At 36.2% G+C, this 20,533-nt stretch overlaps 1 protein-coding gene across 6 annotated transcripts in view; it reads right to left on the bottom strand.

Annotated features, from left to right (window-relative positions):
• The window catches only part of PDE1A (phosphodiesterase 1A), a 315,068-nt gene that overhangs the window by 26,277 nt on the left and 268,258 nt on the right, over positions 1-20,533 (bottom strand). For all 6 annotated transcript variants that reach the window (XM_073881661.1, XM_073881655.1, XM_025887544.2 and 3 more), the window contains 5 exons: positions 17,817-17,918; positions 17,589-17,709; positions 6,524-6,605; positions 4,237-4,357; positions 3,011-3,171 (listed from right to left, as the gene is read on the bottom strand). In XM_073881661.1, coding sequence (XP_073737762.1) covers positions 3,011-3,171; positions 4,237-4,357; positions 6,524-6,605; positions 17,589-17,709; positions 17,817-17,918 — 587 coding nt within the window. The remainder of the gene's footprint in view (positions 1-3,010; positions 3,172-4,236; positions 4,358-6,523; positions 6,606-17,588; positions 17,710-17,816; positions 17,919-20,533) is intronic.

The following is a 20,533-nucleotide window of genomic DNA, read 5'->3' as shown; positions in this document are numbered from 1 at the left end:
CTTTCTTTCTTTCTTTCTTTCTTTCTTTCTTTCTTTCTTTCTTTCTTCCTTTCTTTCTTTCTTTTTTGTTGAAAGCAGCATGCTTTTTAATATTTGTTACAAGCAAGGAGACAGGGAGAGAGTTCTAGAAGCACTATCTCTGTCAATTTCTTGTTAGCAATATTCCGCCCCACATTTTTAGTTGTTTTTACCATGAGATATTTCTTTAAGTTTATCTAGCTCACCATTGCATTGGAAATAGAAACCAAACATGCAATGTTATAAATAAAATAAATTTGGCAGTAGTTGCTTTACTTAAAATGTGTGTACTCTATACAACTACCCCTTGGAAATTATATTATCAAAATGATCTATGGTTTTAATTTGCTAAAACCAGGCTGTCTGTATTCAAATCTTGGTTCTATCTTTTCCAATGATAGGACTCAGATATTATTCCTCAATTCCAGAAATGTACATTGAGAACTTTATATGCATCTAAAGTTCACTGTCCCTGTGCAACAAAATCTTCAAAAGAGCACAGTGCCAGAAAGTTTATTAGGAAGGGGACAGTTTTAGTCCCTAAGCCAATTCTGACAGAGTTTTCCTTCACCAGTTTATTACAAATAGATTCCAGGTGATAGGTTGATGTTTGCGGTTTATTGTTGTTTATTTTAGCTAAAACTTTCTTGGAAGAGAGAGTGTTTTGGTCAATTGGATTTTTGGGTTCATTGAAGATGAATACTTCAACTCAATTTTTTTCAAAAATTTTTGAAAGAGTATAATAGGAGGTGCTAGTGCGCAGTGGGAAAAACGTTGGGTAAAGAATCAGAATAGTTTTGACTCTAGTGCTTAGAAGCTGTGTGATCCTTAATTTCCATGTGTATAAAACAAGGGTAATCATTTCTAATTGGGCAGTTTGTTGCAGGAGGAAATTGGATAATCCATGTAAAATGCCTTGGCACACAGGCGGGATCTCAGGTCTTGCTTGCCTCTTCTCTGCCTTCCATCGCTGAAAAAATATATATTTATTTGTTTTCCTTTCTGAATAAATACATTCAAAGTGGAGTTTAAGTATTTATTCATTCATTCAAAACTATACTCATTAAATAATTTTAAAGCACCTACACTCTGCCAGGGACATGTTAGCTCTGAGAAAATGATGACAATAAGCTACATGTTGTTCCTATTTTCAAAGAGCTTATGGGTTAGGAATTTATGTCTTATAGTGCTTCAGGCTCAATATCTTGAGTATAATTTGTCCCTAGAGAAGGGTAATTCCAGGCATCTGAAATCTCCAGTTAGATGGGTTTGACAATATTTCAGTATAGCCATCTGGGTCTTGTGTTGTGTTATGTTCTTTATCGAGCAACAATAATGTATTACAAAGGCCCTCTGTAATGGTCAGGACTAGCTACATAATTGCAGGGCCCCATGCAAAATAAAAATGAGGCCCCTGGCTCAAAAATTTTTAAGAATTTCAAGATGATGATAGTAGAGGATTTAATTAAGCACAGGGCCATCCTGAGTTGGGGGGGAGGGGGGCATGTGACTACAGGACGTGGCCCTCATCATGGTTGTATAGAGCTACCAAAGCCTGGGAAAAGATTTCTTTTCAACTAAGATCAGACTTATGGGAAATTGTGAGTTACAGAGTCGGATGAAGACGTGAGAATGGTATTTCTTTTATTTCTAATAGCAGAGGTGGAGGAAATAATGTGATCACTAAGTAGTTATTTCATTAAACAAGTATTTCCTGCGTGCCTCTTATATGCTCAACACTGTGGTAGGAGCTGAGGATATACTGGAAAACACAACAGACCATGTCCTAACTTTTATGGACCATAGGCTACCCATGTGGAAAACAGAAACAAGGAATAAGTAAATATCATTGATTATGGACTAGTGATACCACATCGAAGGCACTAGACTGGGCCCTCATCGGGAAAGACGGGATAGAGGACGTTACTTGTAGTGGTCAAGGAGGGCCTCCTTGTGCGGTTACCTACCACAAGGCTTTCGAGCACTGCATTTGGAGAGAGTCAGTTCTAGCTCCTTCACTTACTAGTTATGGGATTTGGGGCAAAGTCACACAACTGTCTTCTGCCTCGGTTTCCTTATGTAAATGAGAATAAAAATAGTATATACCTTATAAGGTCCATGTGAAAATTAAATTAAGTGAGTTAACTAAGTGCTGTTTTTCAAGTTAAAGTTAAGCAACAGACTTCCCAGGCAAGGAGGAATCGGCCTTGCAGAGAGCTGTGAGGAGAATCCCTGGCTGAAGAAATAGTCATTGCAAAGGCTCTGGGGTATTTCAAGAACTTGCCAGAGACCTCTGTGCAGGGAATAAAGCACAGGAGAGACACAGGGCTATGGAAGGGAGCGTGAGCGGGGCCAGGGGCCAGATTTGGAATTAGGAAGCTAATTTCCTGCACAAAAGATAATGACTGATACTAATTCACATACCTTGTAAACCAAATCAACTCATTTATTTGAATCAGAAAACATATCAGAAATAACTGAAGCTAGCTTCCCAATTGTTTCCTTTAATGGCTGATCACAGATTATTTTTTTTCCAATGCATGAGTGGACCAGTCACCACAAGAAATAACCTAGGAACATTGAAAAAAACACACCCAAATCTCTGACACAGGGTGTTACATTCCTAATGCAACACAAAAGCCACTTGCAAAGCCTAAAACACAGGCTCCAAAGCACTTCTAGAAATGAACAGGAGGTTACTCTGCCACGTGAAGTTTTGTCACCATTTTATCGTCCCCTCCTTCATGTTCAGGTCACTGCCACCCACGGACACAGACTTTTGCAGCCCATGTGACATAAGCAGAGCAGAATCTCTACCAGATAAACCAACTTTGTTAGTGATAATCAAAAGTTGGCCAAATTTCAGATACCACCAAAGGCTTGTGTATTTCATCAAAGAAGAAATCTAGGGGGGCTGGGGAAAGAAAGCCAAAACCTAGAGGAGGAGTTAAGAAAGAACGAGATGGCAGGTACGCTTCATAAACAACTCTACCTTGTGCAGCTAACTCTTTCCACCTCTCTTTGTTCTGCTGGATGATGTCCACCAGGTTGTTTTTGAAGCTCTGTAGGTCTACGCTTGTCAGGGAGTAGTCCGGGGAATAGGTTCCGTCGTTCACGGTGCCTTTCATATTTGATCGTCTAAACAAATCAACACTGTGAACACAAGAAAGGTGCTGAAGCTAATAGTCACAATGAAAAAAAAAAAAAAAAGCCCAGAAAACACAAAGGTCAAGATATGAAATGAGGGAGCAAAGCCTGAAACACTTTACAAAACCAAACGCTGACCCAGAAATGCAGGTGCTCAGGCCCAGTTTGGAGGGTGCGTCAAGGCTGCTCCTTTTCTCCTCTCAGGGAGAGGGCCAGGACTCTGGCTGGAAGTCCCTGGGTGGGTCAAGGACTCCCAGAGCAGCAGGTTGGAGCACTCTTGCGTCATGGGGTGGCTAGGCCTGATTAGAACAGTGGAAACTTGAAGTGAGCTGACTTAGCAGTGAGTCCATTGGTGAACATCAATAAAGGGGCATCACAATTCTGGAGCCCTAAGTGGGGGCTCCCCCGAATCTCTCTCGGGTAGAACATTTCCTCAGTGTCCTCACTGGGGCCACATGTAGGGAGTCTGTTGGTGTGCCACTAGCAAAATTGTGTGTTCAGATGGACAAGAATATAAGCATGATTAGTTTCAACTGGAAGCTTTAAATAATATGCCTTAACAAATTTATTGATGAAAAGTGTTCAGCTTGAAATACTGTAAGTGATTGTATATATAATGGATGTTACTGTTACATGTTATACACATCTGTTGTACCCACATCAGCTACAAGCCTTCTTTTGGTATAAGCATCTCCCCAGATGTACAAGTGGGTTGTAATTGGTATGTACAAGTGGGTTGTAATTGGTTTGTTTGTAAGCAAACTGACACAAGTAGATATGTTAAAATCCAAGGCATAATACATGCATTTGCATGAAAATTCAGATATTTTCATTCTCCTGAGTATTGAATACTCCTGTGTTACACTCATTAGATATACTTTGCAGTGGACATCAAGTGAATTTCAAAGGCAGATGCAATATCACACCTAGCCACTAGGTGGAAATACTACCTAATAATTCTTTTAAGAATGTCCTGCCCTGCTGTAAGAGATAATAAAATAATCTTAAGTAAAAGGTTATTAAACAACACAAAGATAAAAAAAGGAAGCAAAAAGGGAGAAAATATCAAACCTGCTTGCCCCATAGGAAGAAGTGTCTGTCTTTGAGGCTTCCTCTATAAGAGGAGTAATAATTTTCTCTGTTGAGTCTGTCAGAAGAGAAAATGTTGGCTCTACTATGAAATCAATGAAACCTACAAAAGCAAAAAAATATATATATATATAAATTGAAACATTACACTTTCTTGAATTCTAAAATCTAATGAAGAGTCTGACGCACCTGATAGTAATTATCAGCTACAACACTGGTTCTGTTTACCCTTTGCAATTATTTTTAATATAATAACATAATCTTTAGAGATAGTTTAATAGCTCTATAAAATAATCTCCCAAGTAGTGGAAGTGATCCAATTTTAAGCCTGATAACTCGTGTATATTGGCTTTCCTATTTAATATTCAGTTTTATACTCTTGTTAACAATAAATTCAAATCTAACCAGAGTGAATATAATTTCCTCTCTCAGTGAGAGGGATCATTACTTTTCTGAAAGGTCTCCACTTGCTTGTCGAATTTATTACTAATCAACAAAAAATAATATCTGAACTTCAAAGAAACAAAATAATTGAAGTTTTTTCTCAGGCCACAGGAAGGCAACCGCTTTTTCCCCCTCTTACTGTATCAGTCAGAGCTTTCTGGCAGTGTGTTAATATTTAAATTGCTGTTTATTATTCTCTGGATGTAAAGTGTTAGTTCACAGCCTGTGGGCGTGTTCTGTCAAATCAGTGAAGAGAACAGTAACATCTCTGGGAGACAGCATTATTCCCACCACCTTGAGATGTCAGGATGAATAACAACTTTAAATGTAAAGTACTCATCAAGATAGAAAATGACACATAGAGAGAAGGGGGCACTGTCCTCTAGGGAGCCCTTCCCCCCCTGCTGTTTAGTTGGAGGAGGAGATAACCTATTGCAGACTCTGTACACACTTCAACACTAAAGTCCCTGGAGAGGTGTGCCACTGGAAATCAAGGGCTTGTGGCCTCACACCTGGGAGCTATGGACGACCGTCTGAATATATGAGGAAACTGGAGGGAGGCTTTCTAAGTGCTACTGTGCCCAGAAATATCCACATTTGCAGAATATCCCATCCATCAGATACAAATAATTCACATTTCAAGTAATTGGACTAGTAATATTATACATTAGGGTGCTTTTTTTTTAAGAGAGGGCGAGAGGGTGGGGGAGGGGCAGAGGGAGAGACAGAATCCCCAGCAGGCTCCACACCTGGCTGGAGCCTACACGGGGCTCGATCTCACAACCCTGAAATCACGACCCCAGCCGAAATCAAGAGCCGGACATGTAAATGCGGCCCCTAAGGTGCAATTTTAATTCAAGAAAACTTCAACAGTTTTGTGTTTTAATTGATGCCTTCGACTCAAAGCAATGTTAATTGGCTACCGGTGTGCTACTTCCATTCTGTCTGTGGTTTTAAATGCCTGGGATATGGAGACTCGAAAATGATGTGTCACCTCCACAAACAGGATAGCAATTTATATTATGGTAACAAGCCTCAGAAACTTCCCTTCTTTCCAGCTTGCCTGAGGAGATTCTTAGCCTGTCATACTCACACCTGCTAAACAATGGTAGACACCTGTGTTATGGTAGCTAGAAAAACAGCTTTTGGAACTTGGATGGCAAGGGGCAAATGTCAGAGCAAGAAGCTTTCTGACAGTTGACCGTTGCTTTGTAGCACTTGGTACAGAAGCAGCTAGAGAGGTTAGGCGGCAATCCTTATGTTTATTAATCTTACAGTGCAGTAATAAAGATGCTGGCTCTGGGAATAACCATTACAAATATTTGGACCATGCAGCATAGCAACAATATGTTTTAATAATGGGCTGAACTTGCCGGCTTATCTACTTATAACAAAATAATTTTTTTCTGAAGGACTATAAGCTACTGTATTAAATATATATTGCAAACTTAGTGATAACAACACAGATATATTAATATTTTCATTGCATTGTCCTACATACAAAGGATTGAACTACAGATTACAATCGTCAGCAACAAAACACAAAAAATGCTGTCTCTTACACAAGAAGAAAGTCCATTATTTGTAAAGGGGTTACAAGTCAAATAACAATTACATTTACTAATACTGCTGATTGAATTCATTTTGTGAGAATTTTTCAAAATTCTTATCATTCAGCACCATATACATCAGTCTAAAGATCAAATTTATTATGAATATGAAGTGAGGTTTTCATGGATGTTGCCCCTTTGAACAACATGGTTTATCCATTTGAAAACTGGCTCACACATGCCCACCCTCCATAACCACCATTCCTGAGTAGTACCTATTTGTGACTGGGCCACCATCGTTGACTTCCGATCACAAAGAGGGGAAAATGGAAGTCCTAATTCAGCTTCTTTATCTCCCTGTGAAAGGAAAGCTCATTAGTACAGACTTAGGTTGGAGATGCTTAGATAATGAGCAGTCTAGATACAAAGTCTAAAAAAAGCCACATCTTTATTTTAATTGGCACTGTGTTTTTATTTATTTAATTTTTATAAAACCAAAGGTATAGTCCAAGTTGATGTAACTTTACTCAGTCTCCCTTTTGAGGACGTATATGTTGCTGAAGAAAAAAAAATGAGCATTTTCAGCACGTGGAGACTCTGCTTTGGCATTACAACCCCTTTACTATACAGAGACAAACCTTTGCTCTTTGGAATTTTCGGCAGCTACCATAAAATAGTCATCCCTGTGTGTTATTTCACATTTAATTAACACTCAAGCTCGTGGATTTTTATGCTCTTTTCTTCCGCCATGCCAAGTACATCACACAGATCTTCAAGTATCAAGACTTCATGATTGTACTGCTTTTTTAAATTAAAAACATACAAACATTTTGAAACATCTTTCCACTTATTAACCAATTTTAATTGAATCTCCCACAGCAAATAATGAAGAATATTTTCAACATTTTTACTTTCTATGTGCATCATTTTATTTTAATATAGTCTCAGAAAATTGAAATGTCAATGATTTTTATTATTTGATCTTATCTATGGTAGGTTAATTGAGCACATATGTTAAAGAATTCCATTTATGTTTGGGTTCAACACCATAAGAACTAATTCAGTTTTCATCTCCTAAAACGAAGGCTGCTCTGGGCAAAACGTTCTCTTCATAAGGTTTATCAAACATCAAACACAGGTTCTTTCCTTTGCATTCAAGGGGATGTGCTTACAAAAGAAAGAGAAGCTACTTTACTTGCTTCTCTTCCCTTCAATTTTCTGGCTATTTGAAAGAATGCCTCGGACTCTATTTTTTCCTAAGCTATCGTTTGTATATCTTCATGGACTACACTGGCCTTGTGTAAGGCCACAGTTTAGGACACACGGTCAGGTTCTGAAATCAGAAGACAAAAGGGAAGGGCCTTCATTTTTGCTTTGTTGTGGAGCCCATGTAACAATGGTAACACTGGACCGCCTATTGGAGGAATTCCGAGTTCCCACTCACTTGGCATCCTTGAACACCTTTTCTCATGATCTTTACAACATCATGTCAATATGTTCTATGTGCTTTACAATTTTTCATTGACAATGTTGCTTGGTGCACTTCCTCTAAACCATGCCTCTGATTATAAGGAGCAGAAAGTTTGAAATCAGAATTGTTTGGAGAAAATCTAGATATGGTCACCAGAGAAGTAGGCAAAGTAGCTGCAAATGGGTATATTTTACTGTCATGACTTAGAGAAAATGGGGCATAGAATTTCCATGACCTCCTTCAGCAGCCATGCTCCTTCCTTAGAGGATAACGACACCCATTCCATTTGGAATTAATATTTATATCCAGGGCAAGGAATTATTAGTGCCATCAGCCTTGGAGCTATAAGATACACACTTGAATCCCTGCTGTTCAACTGGTTCTCTCTGTTACTTTAGACATATCACAACCTTTGCTGGAATGAATTCTCCTCATATGTTACCTCACTTGGTAATTGTGGCTAACTCATATTAGGAATAAAGATATCAGAGTATCTACCTAGTAGGATTATCCTGAGGCTATCTAAGGTAATTTACCTGAAGCCTAGTATTCAGTAAACAGTCATTAATATTAGCAAATAAGAACCACACTTCCTCCAGGTAAAGAGGATTGAGAGTACATTATCCGTGATGAGCACTGAGTATGGAACAGAAGTGTCGCATCACTTTATGGTACACCTGAAGCTAATATAACATTATATGTTCTGGGGGGGGTAGGGGGATGGGTTAGCCCGGTGATGGGTATTAAAGAGGGCCATTCTGCATGGAGCACTGGGTGTTATACACAAACAATGAATCATGGAACACTACATCAAAAACTAATGATGTGATGTATGGTGATTAACATAACATAAAAAAGACAAATAAAAAAGAACCATAATTAATAATAGCAAAGATACAGAACTGTGAGATATTTATGATGTCTAATGCATATTTTGGATGGTTTTAAAACACAGGAAAAAGGATTGGTACTTAATTGAGCATGTGGCAGAGAGGCATTGGCTTTCCCCCCCCCAACCCCCGACCCTGTTTTCTAGCAGGGAATTGACCGACAGGAATTCTACCTTTGAAAGATTGATTTGTCAGCAGTGTGGGGGATGACAAGAAGTGAATTGAAGATGACTCTTGGGCTTCACACCTGAATGAACCCGAGTCTTTGGTGCCACTAATAGAAGTAAGACAACATGAATGAGGGCTGGATTTGAAGACTATTATGGATTTGATTTTTAGCATATTGAGAATAAGGTACAAGAATAATATCATTGTTTATGTTAAACTGTAAATAATAATATTGTTATTGTTAAAATAGAAATAAAGCTCCTCATGGACTTCATGGGAAATGCGATATTGGAGATACTTATCTGACCTATGCGGATATGACTGATTGGTTTTATTGATTAGGGGGTTGCTATCTGGTATTTTAATAGCTATATTTTTATACTATATAACAGAAGTTCTTTGACCTAAAAATGATAATTTGGGCCTGAAGAAGACATTGTGATGATTTACCTTCCATGAGCTAAATTTTCTAGAATGCTAGATGGCAACATTTTCATATAGGACTTAGGCATTTGACAGATTTATGTAGGGTCCACCCTCCTGTATTTGGAGTGAGAAATTTTATATTCTTTTTGCTTTTTGTATTCCACAATGGAATTGGAATATTAAATTTCCACTGCTAAAGCACATTGAATGCTAAAGCACATTAATTAGTTAATTTATTTATAAATATTTAAAGTGTTATCCTTTAGGGTGAATTAAGGCCATGAGGGCAAGATTAGTAGGGGGCCCTATAGCCAGACTCTGAGGGCGCTATAAACAAAACAGGACAAGGCAGGGGTTACTACTAAATGAGAGGGAAAGATATGTAAAGAGAAAGTTGGATTCCCTGAGGATAAATTTGACAAACTTTGTAATTTTCCTTATAATATCCCTGAATAGGGAACATTTACTTTCCATCAAGATGAAATCAGGGGTCAAGCCAACAGACATTATAAAAGTCAACTAGTTTTTCTTGGAGGATGTACTTTCATTTGAGGGCACTGCCTTCAGGAGGCCAAAAATGTACTTTCAAAAAAATCAGTAAAATACCAAATATACATATATTCTGGTACATTGATTTGTACAGTGGTTGGAGCAAAAATATAGGGCCCTAAGGCCACCAAACTCAATTAATTAATCAATGCCACTCAACTCTGTTTCTGGATCCCTGCATCTGTTCTTGGGGATGAGCCTGCAGGTGGGGAAGGGGAGGAAGTGACCCCAGCAACATGGAAACACCAGGCAGCCTGTGGTGCTCAGGCTCCTGCCTGTCTTCAGTTCCCCTGGAGGTTACTGAGGTTTCTTCTCTGAAAGGCCACAACAAAGACCAATCATTATTTTTATATTTTCTTAGTGTGAAATGCTCTGATCGCTGTCAATAGGATATCAAATCCAGTGACTTACTGGCACATTTTTTGTTTTTTGCATTTTATCTGAAGCCAAAGCAATTTCTATAGCTTTCAAGAACTGAAGAAGTTAGAAAAGGGTGAAGTATAGAAATCCTGAGAAACCTTTTGCATTGAAACCTAAATTTTAATCACAGAAGCCACACCACCAATAAACATACAGGAAGCTCCTGACACAGACCTGGGGGCCACTATTAGGCCAAGGATGAATTGGAGGGGCCACTAGTTCTAGCGAGGAATTTAACTGAGGAGAAGGGGAAGAAGCAGTAGTTTAGCCCTCTTGGCACAACCTACTTAAGGGATTTAGGCCACCTAAGTATCTTCCTTCCAAAAACAGTCCTTCTAAATTCTAGAAAGCCACCAAAACTGTCTAAAAATTTAATGATTATTATAGCTAACATATTCACTTTCAGCAAAATTTATGATGTGGTATAATTGTATTTTGTGAGTTATATTTTGTAGAACATTAGTACCCCTTGTATAATACTTGCATGTCTCTTAAAACTATGAGCTTTGATTTTTACATTTTAAGTTATTATCCTGGCTCATAGCTAGGGTTCTTTATAGTGATGAATATTTCTTTGGTTGTGTCTGAATTTGTGATGCCAGATCCTTGGCTGGGAATGCACTAAGTACACTTTTATTAATGTGGTAAATAAAATCTATTTTGAAATAACACACTTTATACTACTTCTAGCAATGCTGAAGAACATAAGGGGCCTGATGATATACAATTTAGAATAAATAATTACTTTGTCCTTCCCTCTCCAAAAAAATTGCATTCCCAATTATTTGTTTGACAAGGTAATACTTATTGATAAATAGAGATTTTACATAAATGTCATTGTATTTTTAGTGTGTCTCAAAACAACTAGTTGAAAAAGGGAAAAATTCACTTGGTTATTGGGTTCCTATAGTATGAAGCATGAACAAATCTTTATTGATAGTAACTTCTTATTATCTTGCCAAACTAATATGTCTGTTCAAAGAGAGAATAAAAAGCAAAAACCTGTCTTCCTGTACTAAATGCTTTTTCCTTGGCCAGTCCCTCCATCTCTGATGTCTGTCTCATCACTCATAGTTGTAAAGAAGAGAGCATCTTCCAAATCCACACATTACAGTCAGAGGGCAAAGGCAACTGTGTTGAGCTGCATGAACGCTCGAGGAGAGGACATTAACTCTATTGATGAATATCACAATCGTGCTGTGAAACATGCTTTGGAGATGAGGACTTGCTTTATCATTGGTTGCTTACTAGAGACAGAAATAAGTTTCTCAAGGCTGCAAAATCTGGATACAATTCTGATCTTCTCGGGCTACAGTTTCTCATGGCTTTAGAAGGTACGCTTAAAGTAGCTACACCAAGAGTTGGGGGAACATTGATGAATTTTAAAGGATGGTACAGATATCTTGGTCGACGTTGGTTTGTCTTCCAGAAATACATTGTATTTTAAAAATTCTTAATATCTATTTAAGCCCTTTTGTTAGATAAAATAAACTTAGTAGACAAATTAATAAGAAAGTGACTTAGAAGTCAACGCATCCCAAAATTCCTCAGGATTTTTTGAAACATTAAATCACACGTATGTATTTATATGTATGTATATATGTATATATGTACACATATATGTATATGTGTGTATTTATATGTGCACACACACCTCCAAAGGGCTAAAATATGGGATATGACAAAGAACAAGAGTACTGCGAGATTCATTTAGTTAACTGAATGCATGGAAACATTTTAGCTGTTGGCATCAATGTCATCTGTTAGCACAAGTCTCATAAAGATAAACTTGTTTTGCTTGTGAACACGTTTGTTGGTAGTACAAACTCACTTGTTTTGACCTTCATCTGTTTTGCTATATATCTTTCTGAAGGGGATTTGAAAGTCACTTACTTTTAAAAGTCTAGAGACTAAGAAATATAAGATTCCATTATTAAAAGCTCAATTCCTAAATCAACTTATTATGATCTGAAAGGAATTTCATAGTTGAAAAGAAGAGGGAATGCTAGCAGAGACAAGTTGATTTTATAATAGTCCATATTAACATATATGCTTTACTCTCCTTTGAGCTGTAAGTATCTCATCTTAAGGTCATTCAAGCAAAGACTGTCATTTCTGGACATTCTGGGATGATACAGATGCTTATCATTGCCCATCAAGAATCTAGCAAAAAAAAAAAAAAACTGACATTTTCTTACTCTAACACAATCTGAAAAATACAGATCATAAAAACATTCCAAATATTGATGCTATACCTCTTCCAAGACTTGACCTTTTGTGTTGCATGCATTTTAATCTCAATTTAGATATCTGAGTCACTCTCAGTTTATCAGGCACTGAGAATGACAGAATTGCTAAATAGCCTTACGGAACAGTTTCCCTCTACCCTGGATTTCAGATGTCAAAAATCACTGTGTGCTGGAAGCTTCATTATTAGTATCAGTCACTTTTCTAGAAAACTCAAGAAGTTAGTGAATTTCAAAAACATCTGGACTCAATTTCATTAAATTCACTATTCTCACGGTTCTGTAAGGTATTATTTGGTTTGAAATCAATAAAAGACAAGGATAATACAAATCATGATATTGTGGATATCTAACAGTAATTTTCAAGAGTCTCTGGAATTTGGGGTGCCTGGGTGGCTCAGTCGTTAAGCGTCTGCCTTCAGCTCAGGTCATGATCCCAGGGTCCTGGGATTGAGACCCACGTCGGGTTCTCTGCTCAGTGGGAAGCCTGCTTCTCCCTTTCCCACTCCCCCTGCTTGTGTTCCCTCTCTCGCTGTGTCTCTCTCTGTCAAATAAATAAAATCTTTAAAAAAAAAAAAAGAGTCTCTGGAATTTATTAGAGACTTAACACTGGTTTTTGTTTTTTATGGTTCAAGTTATTGATGAAGCACCTTTATTCTGATATATCCTTTTTTAAGTCAAGGAAAAACTTACGTACAAATCTTAAAAACATAAATTTTGAACACATTTGTGTAATTAACAGTCAATTAATATATGAAACGTTTCCACCACCTCCAGAGATTCCCTTAACTTTTTCCAGTGAATCTCACTTCCTATAGGCACCCGTTGTTCAGATTTCAATCATCAGAGATTAATTTTGCCAGTTTGGAGCTTCATATAAATGGAATCATACAGTATGTATTTTTTTGAGATTTATCCTTGTTTGTGTTATTAGTCCATTTTTTTAATTGTTGCATGGTATTCCATTGTATGACTATACCATTTCTAGTATTGATGTAAATTGGACTGTTTCTAATATTGGGCTATCATAAGTAATACTGTTATGACTACTCCACATTTGGTGGGCATAAGGACCAGTTTTTCTGAGTTATACACCTGTGGGTGGACATGCTGGGTCATAGGGGATAGTGAGTTTCTCTTTAGTGGTTGCTAACCAGTAGTTTTCAGATGGGTTGTAATGACTTATACTTCCATCTGCAATGCCTGGACTTGCAACTGGAGTCCAGTTGCTCCACAGCCTCAATAACACTTAATATTTTCAGTCCTTTTAATTTTAGCTCTTATGGTGAGGATGTAGACATATCTCATTGTGCTTTAATGTACAATTCTTTGATAAGCAATGAGAATGAGAATACTTGTATGTATTTATCACCCATTTGTGTATTTTCTTTTATTAGGTGTCTGATCAAATTAGTCTTATTTTTTTTTAAATTACTGATTTGTAGGAGTTCCTTATGCAATCTGTGAACAAGCCCTTGGACAGATATTTGTAGTACAAATATTTTCTCTCACTCTATGGCTTGCCTCCATGGTATTTTTGGAAGAGAAGACGCTTTAAAATTTGCTCTGTCCACTTTGCCTATCTTTTTTCTTTTTTTAGGCAGTGCTTTTGTGTCTTTTCTGAGAAATATTTGGCTACCCCCAAGATTAGAGACATAGTCTCCTAAGTTTTCCTCTAGAACCTTTAGAGTCATGTTTTATATTAAGACTGGGGTCAGTCTTGAATTAATATTTATATAAGGGACAAGATTCCTTTTCTCCCCTATATTTAATAAGTATCATTTCCTTGCTATTTACAAACTTTCCTTTCTCCATTGAAATGTTTTGTTGCTTTTGTAGAAAATCAAATGACCATATAAGTATGGGATCACTATTCTATTTTATCGGCCTACTTGCCTGTCTCTATGTTAATAACACACTGTCTTGACGACTCTAGCTTTCTTCTAATCATGTGATAAGGAGGTATAAATTCTCCAACTTTCTCAGTCTTTTTCAAAATTGTTTTGGCCGTTTTCAGATTCTTACATTTCCATGTTGATTTTAGGATCAGCTCTCTTTCAACTGCTACAAAGAAGTCTGTTACAATTTTTGATAAAGATTATGTTAAGTGTATTAATCAATTTTGGAAGAATTGACATCTTAACATGTTAATCCTTTAATGTGGTATACCTTTCAATCTACATAGATAGGTCTTTAAAAATCTTCTCTCAACAATATCCTGTGGTTTTCAGTGTTTAGGTTTTATATGCATTTAATTAAATATATTCTCAAATACTTTTTATTTTTATGCTATTATAAATCATATTGTATTGAAATTTTTATTTCCAAGTTGTTTGTTGCCAGCATACACAACTACAATTGATCCTACAACTCTGTTAAACTTATTCATCAGTTCTAGTAGCTTTTCAGAGATTCCTTAACATTTTCTTTGTAGAAGCTCATGTTTCTGCAAATGAAGACAGTTCTTTTTATTTATATCCAATCTATACTTTATTTTCTTCTATTTATTTTAATGGCTAGAGCTACAAATGCCATGTTGAAAAGAAGTGGTAAGAGCAGATATCTTGAACTTAGCATGAAAGTGTTCAGTATTTCACCAGGGAGTATTATGAAAGCTATTGACACTTTTTACCATGTTGAGAGAGGTCCCCTATTTCTAGTTTGCAAAAGGTTTTTGTAATTAGTTTCTTTTGAATTTTGTCAAATGCCCTATCTGCATCTATTGACATGATAGTAGGATTCTTTTTTCTCTTAGTATAGTAAATTACTTTAAATGATTTTTTAAAAGATTTTATTTATTTATTTGACAGAGAGAGACACAGCGAAAGAGGGAACACAAGCAGAGGGAGCGGGAGAGGGAGAAGCAGGCTTCCTGCGGAGCAGGGAGCCCGATGCGGGGCTCGATCCCAGGACCCTGGGATCATGACCTGAGCCGAAGGCAGACGCTTAACCATCTGAGCCACCCAGGTGCCCCAAATGATTTTTTAATATTAAATCAACTCAGGTCTAATATGTACTCTTTTACTATATCGTCGGATTGGATTTGCTAACATTTAAAGGAATTTTCCAACTAGGTTCATGACAGATATGGGTATGTAATTTTCTTTACTTGCAAAATCTTTGTCAGGTTTTGTCAGGGTTATACTGATAATTTTCCCTCTCACTCTGTGTTAAAACCAGCATTATTTCTTTCTGAAAAGCTTGAAAGAACTCACCATCTCTCAACTGAATTGAGAACTGAAATGAGAATTAAGAATTGAAACCACCTAAGCCTGAATATTTCTTCATGGAAAGAGTTTAAATTACAAATTCAATGTTTAAAAATAAATACATGGATATACAAATTACAGTTTTTTTCTTGTGTTTGTTTTGGTAATTTATATCTTTCAAAGAATTTGACATTTCTTCTAAATTGTCAAATGTATTGGCATAAATTGTGCATAACATTCCTTATCCTTTTACTATATGTAGGGTCTATAATGATAACTTCTTTTTTATTTATAATTTGTGGGTTTTTTCTCTTTTTAAAGTTGCTAATAATTTTATTATTTTTTCAAAGAACCAACTGCTTTCTTTGTTAATTTTTGCTATTGTTTGTCTTTGTCCTATTTCATTGATTTCTGCTTTTATATTTGTTACTTCCTTCAATCAGCTTTATATTTGTTACTTCCTTCAATCAACTTTATATTTGTTACTTTATTCAATCAACTAGGTTTAATTTTCCTAACTCTGGCTTATTTAGGTGGAAACACAAATGATTGATACATACTTTTGTTCTTCTAATATAAGCATTTAAGGCTATAAAATTTCTTCTAAGCATTGCTTTAACTGCATCTGACAAAATTTCAAAAGTTGTTTTCATGATCATTTAAAATATTTAAAAAAATTTTTTTAACCTGAACAAAGTCATTTTATCTCTTCTTATTTCTGTTGTTTTCATCTCTACTATGAGAAAGGTGTTCTTAAAGATCTCTAAGTTCTCTCTAGATTTACCATTTTCTAGTTAATATTTGGCTGAGTACATGAAATTATAATTTTTATTTGGCCATAGCACACAGTTGCCCTGTAGAACTGGATAGATTTTAACATTTGTGGTGTTTTTTTTGTTTTTACCGCACAGTGTATTAAAATATGTTTAAACTATTTTTAGTATGAAAATACTTAAATTTGGAAGATGCTACTCAGTAAGTTTCTCTAGGACTATGCAATGCTATTTTTAAAGTGAAACCATAATCATTGACAATGGGAGACAGAAACCAGAGTCCTCAAAATATAGTAATATATTCAGTCTTCATGTCTTCAGAATAGGTAAAATGTCAGTTGGCTATTCCTTATTGTATTCTTTATAATAAAACTATAACCATAAGTATAGTGCTTTCTTGAGTTCTTTGAGTCACTGCAACAAATTGTCAAACCTGAGGAGGGTCATGGGAACCCCTGAATTTATAACAAGTGGTCAGAAGGGCTGGTGTCCTAGGGCCCCACTTGAGGTTGGCCTCTTGAAGTGAAGCCATTCTTATGGAAAACTGAGCCTTTAACTTTGGGAACTGATGCTAACTCTGGGTGGTTAGCATCACATTTGTATTGTGGTAACTCAGGTGTAAGTAGAAATAGAACAGGGATACTATTTAAAAAAAAAAAAAAAGTGTACTTGTGGTAGAGAGCACTGGCCATTCCCCATGTCCAAGCTTGCTTTTTCATATAACAATCTAGTTTTTACTTAGGCATATGTCTGCCCAGCAAAAAACTACCTTTCTCAGCCTCCCTTGCAACTGAGTACACATGACTAAATTTTAACCAACAAGATGTATACAGCAGTGCTGCATATCCTCTCCTTTCGCATTTTATGATGAAAGATATTTGCTCTCTCTACTCTAGCATTTTACCTCTTAATAGCAGGCAACAATGCTGATTTGTTTGTTTCTTTCTTTCCTAAGGGTAGCATCTGAGATCCAAGACTTGACTCTCTTTAAAACATATATTATACCACATAGGATTATGAAATACATTTATCTGAAAGACTGATAAATTCTGCTTAATGTCCCAAGAATGTGTTGTGGCCAGTTGATAATAGTAAGTCACAAGTCCTGGATTCTGCATTTAAAAAGATGCATGTCAATACGCATAGTCACTATTTCCAAAAACATTTGCACATTTCTGAAGGAGGCACCTGTAGGAAAAACTCCTCCATCAGGGCCATGGTCCAGCGGTAGTGCAGTTGCCAGGATTTTGCTGGGTGGCTGATGTCTGCCGCATGGAGGATCAGGGACATAGTTTTGGCTTTGTCAATCCTGTCAAACCAAGGACATGTTCAAATTATCAGACCAAAGTAACCAATTACAGTCTTTTCTGAGTCTAAGCCCACGGACCTTCAACATGATGGAAGTAAATAACCTACCCTTCAGGCTGCTGCAAACTGCTTCTTATATTTTTAATTTGCTGGAAGTGACCTGACATGTCTGTAGACAAAACCATTTCAATCACTAGGTTCCGAAGATCCCTGTGGAGTCATCAAAAGAAGAAATGTTCATTTGGCCCTTGATGATTCTCAAGTAAAACATTTTCTTAAATATTACTAACTAGATTTTATTTTTCTTTATGGATATGAGCATGGAAGATGCTACTTTTTAAACATAAAAGCGCTCACAAACATTTGACATTATTTCACCCTTTAACTCTTACGGCTTTAGGAAGTTGCCAGGAGAGTGATCTGTGAATGATGTTGTTTAATGTCACCCCTTAAAGAACTGAATGCTTTCCCCATGCACACCCACAACCCTCCCCTACTCATAATTCCTAAATACTGTTTTTCTATCTGAAAGGATCCTGACCAACTTAAAAACATAATTTTAAATGCAGTATTTGCTATTGTTAAAACCACCACTATGTATTCAGGATTTATTCAGTCCAAACAGTGTGCTAGGTGCTTTTATATGAGGAGCTATTATCATTTCACACCAGAGGAAGTTGAGTTTTGCCCAGTCACACAGGTAGCTGGTAGATGGCAGAGGCAAGATTCAACCCCAAGAGTTCCCACTCCTAAAGCTGACACTTGGACCACTTCTTTCTATTCTAAGAACCCAGAGAAGCCAAGATGCTAAAGTGAGTGGTGATTCTTCTTTTCGGCTTTTGGGACCCTGACTCTACAATATACTGTAGACAGAGCTATTGGTATTATTGAAATTTTAATCAAATTTTAATTTGAGCTAAACACTGACCATATCACAAAACCTGTGCATAAATAATGCATTCTCACACTAAGTAGGAAATTGGTCATTTCAGCAAAGCCTTGCATGTTCTACAAGTCATTGCTTGGTCAGTACAGATACATAAAAATGTCACTCACACCAGAAATCGTATTTTATTTTCATTCTGTGGCATGGCCAATAGAAGCTAAATAAAAGGTGTGTGTTTACCTTTATAAGGTGAATTATAATCTTGTGTCAAAGATTTTTAACCTAAAGTTTGTAGGATTGAATGATTTGTTTTTAAAACAACCACATATTAAAGGGGCTTGCTGAAAATTATGGGTGCTCAATTCAACTGGATTTTTAGATGAGCATTGTGAGAAATCAATATTCTGATTACTGTTGATGATATTGGGTAGCTTGCTTAGAATACTTTTACCCAAATATTAAAGGAATGGAAACTAAAAGTAGTTAATAAATTTTTTAAAAGATTTTACTTATTTATTTGAAAGAGAGAGAGAGAGAGCGCATGTGAGAGAACATTAAGGGTGAGAGGCAGAGGGAGAAGCAGATTCCCTGATGAGCAGGGAGCCTGATGAGGGGCTCCACAGATCCCCAGGACTCCAGGATCATGACCTGAGTGGAAGGTAGACACCTAACCGACTTAGCCACCCAGGCACCCTGAAACTTATTCTTAATTACATTTTTTCTCTGGAATTATGAAGAGACCCATATTACAATAGCAACTGAACCAAAATACTCATTTTAACTAAGGAAAAATGAGACAAAAGTTTTATGAAATCTATAAAATTTAGTACATTGTACTTTGTAAGTAAGTGATTAGTAAATGCTAGATATTATCAATAATCAACAGATAGTGTATCAATAAGCTAGGCAAAATAGTACACAAGGGAAATGTTACTTTATTTATGAATCTTCCTTATCAAAATTGTTAAATTATTTCATTTACGGTTACTAAAGTTACTTTAAGAAATAAATAGATATGCAAACAGAAAATCTACAAATCTCTAAAATGCTATTCATATTTTAATTTGTGATAACATGTTATCAACTTTATACTAGCAAATCTATCTTTTGTAGCTTTTTAGAAACAATGTTGGACCTATTAAATTCTACAGTCTATATGATATTATAGTATTTGTTAAAACAATTCTATAAAAATATTCAATTAGGATGATTCTGAGAAGTTACTGTACAGAAATTTATAAATTATTACAGGAATAAATTATAAGAAAAATAAAGATGTTAAAGAACAAAAATGTAGTAGCAAAAATAATCACACTGAAATAGCAACAGAATCAACTTTGAGAAGGAAAAAGGTTAATTCACAGGAATAACTGTAAAAATTAATAATATAAATGTTACCTCTGGGAATAATAATCACTGATGAAAAATTAAATTAATACTCTAAATGTAAATAATCATCTCTTGGACCACAAGAAATACCTCCAAACTTATCTCCCTACGCCTACTTTTGCTCTTCTATTCTCCACACAGCCCAGCTGTGGTAGCTTTAAGATCCTTTTACAATTAGATGCTGGCCTTCTTAACTGGAAACCCAACTGGGCTATTGTTTCTTGCAGAATAAAATGAAAGGCCCGAACCAGCTTCCCAAAACAAAGTGCCTCCTTCCACCACATTAGATCTGCTTCTATAGTTGCAAAAGTGAGCTGGTATTTTTTACACACCTTCAAAAATGGCCTTGAAAAACCAGAAAGCTTGAGTATTTGGAAAAGTAACCATCAGAAATTAGGGCTTGTTTTAAATCTTGAATTAACCATTTATTCATTTACTCATTCGTTAATTTTGAGGCAGTTCTTGATCCCAAGGCACTTCTTTTCTTTTACCTCAATTTAAAGAAAAATGGAAAAACCTTTGATAGTTAAATGGAAAATTTTCAGCCCAT

This window comes from Callorhinus ursinus, unplaced genomic scaffold, assembly GCF_003265705.2.
Source record: "Callorhinus ursinus isolate GAN/ISIS: 27379988/994484 unplaced genomic scaffold, GSC_fseal_2.0 scaffold2, whole genome shotgun sequence".
NCBI classification, from domain to species: domain Eukaryota; kingdom Metazoa; phylum Chordata; class Mammalia; order Carnivora; family Otariidae; genus Callorhinus; species Callorhinus ursinus.
This window is presented reverse-complemented; position numbering and strand designations above follow the sequence as displayed.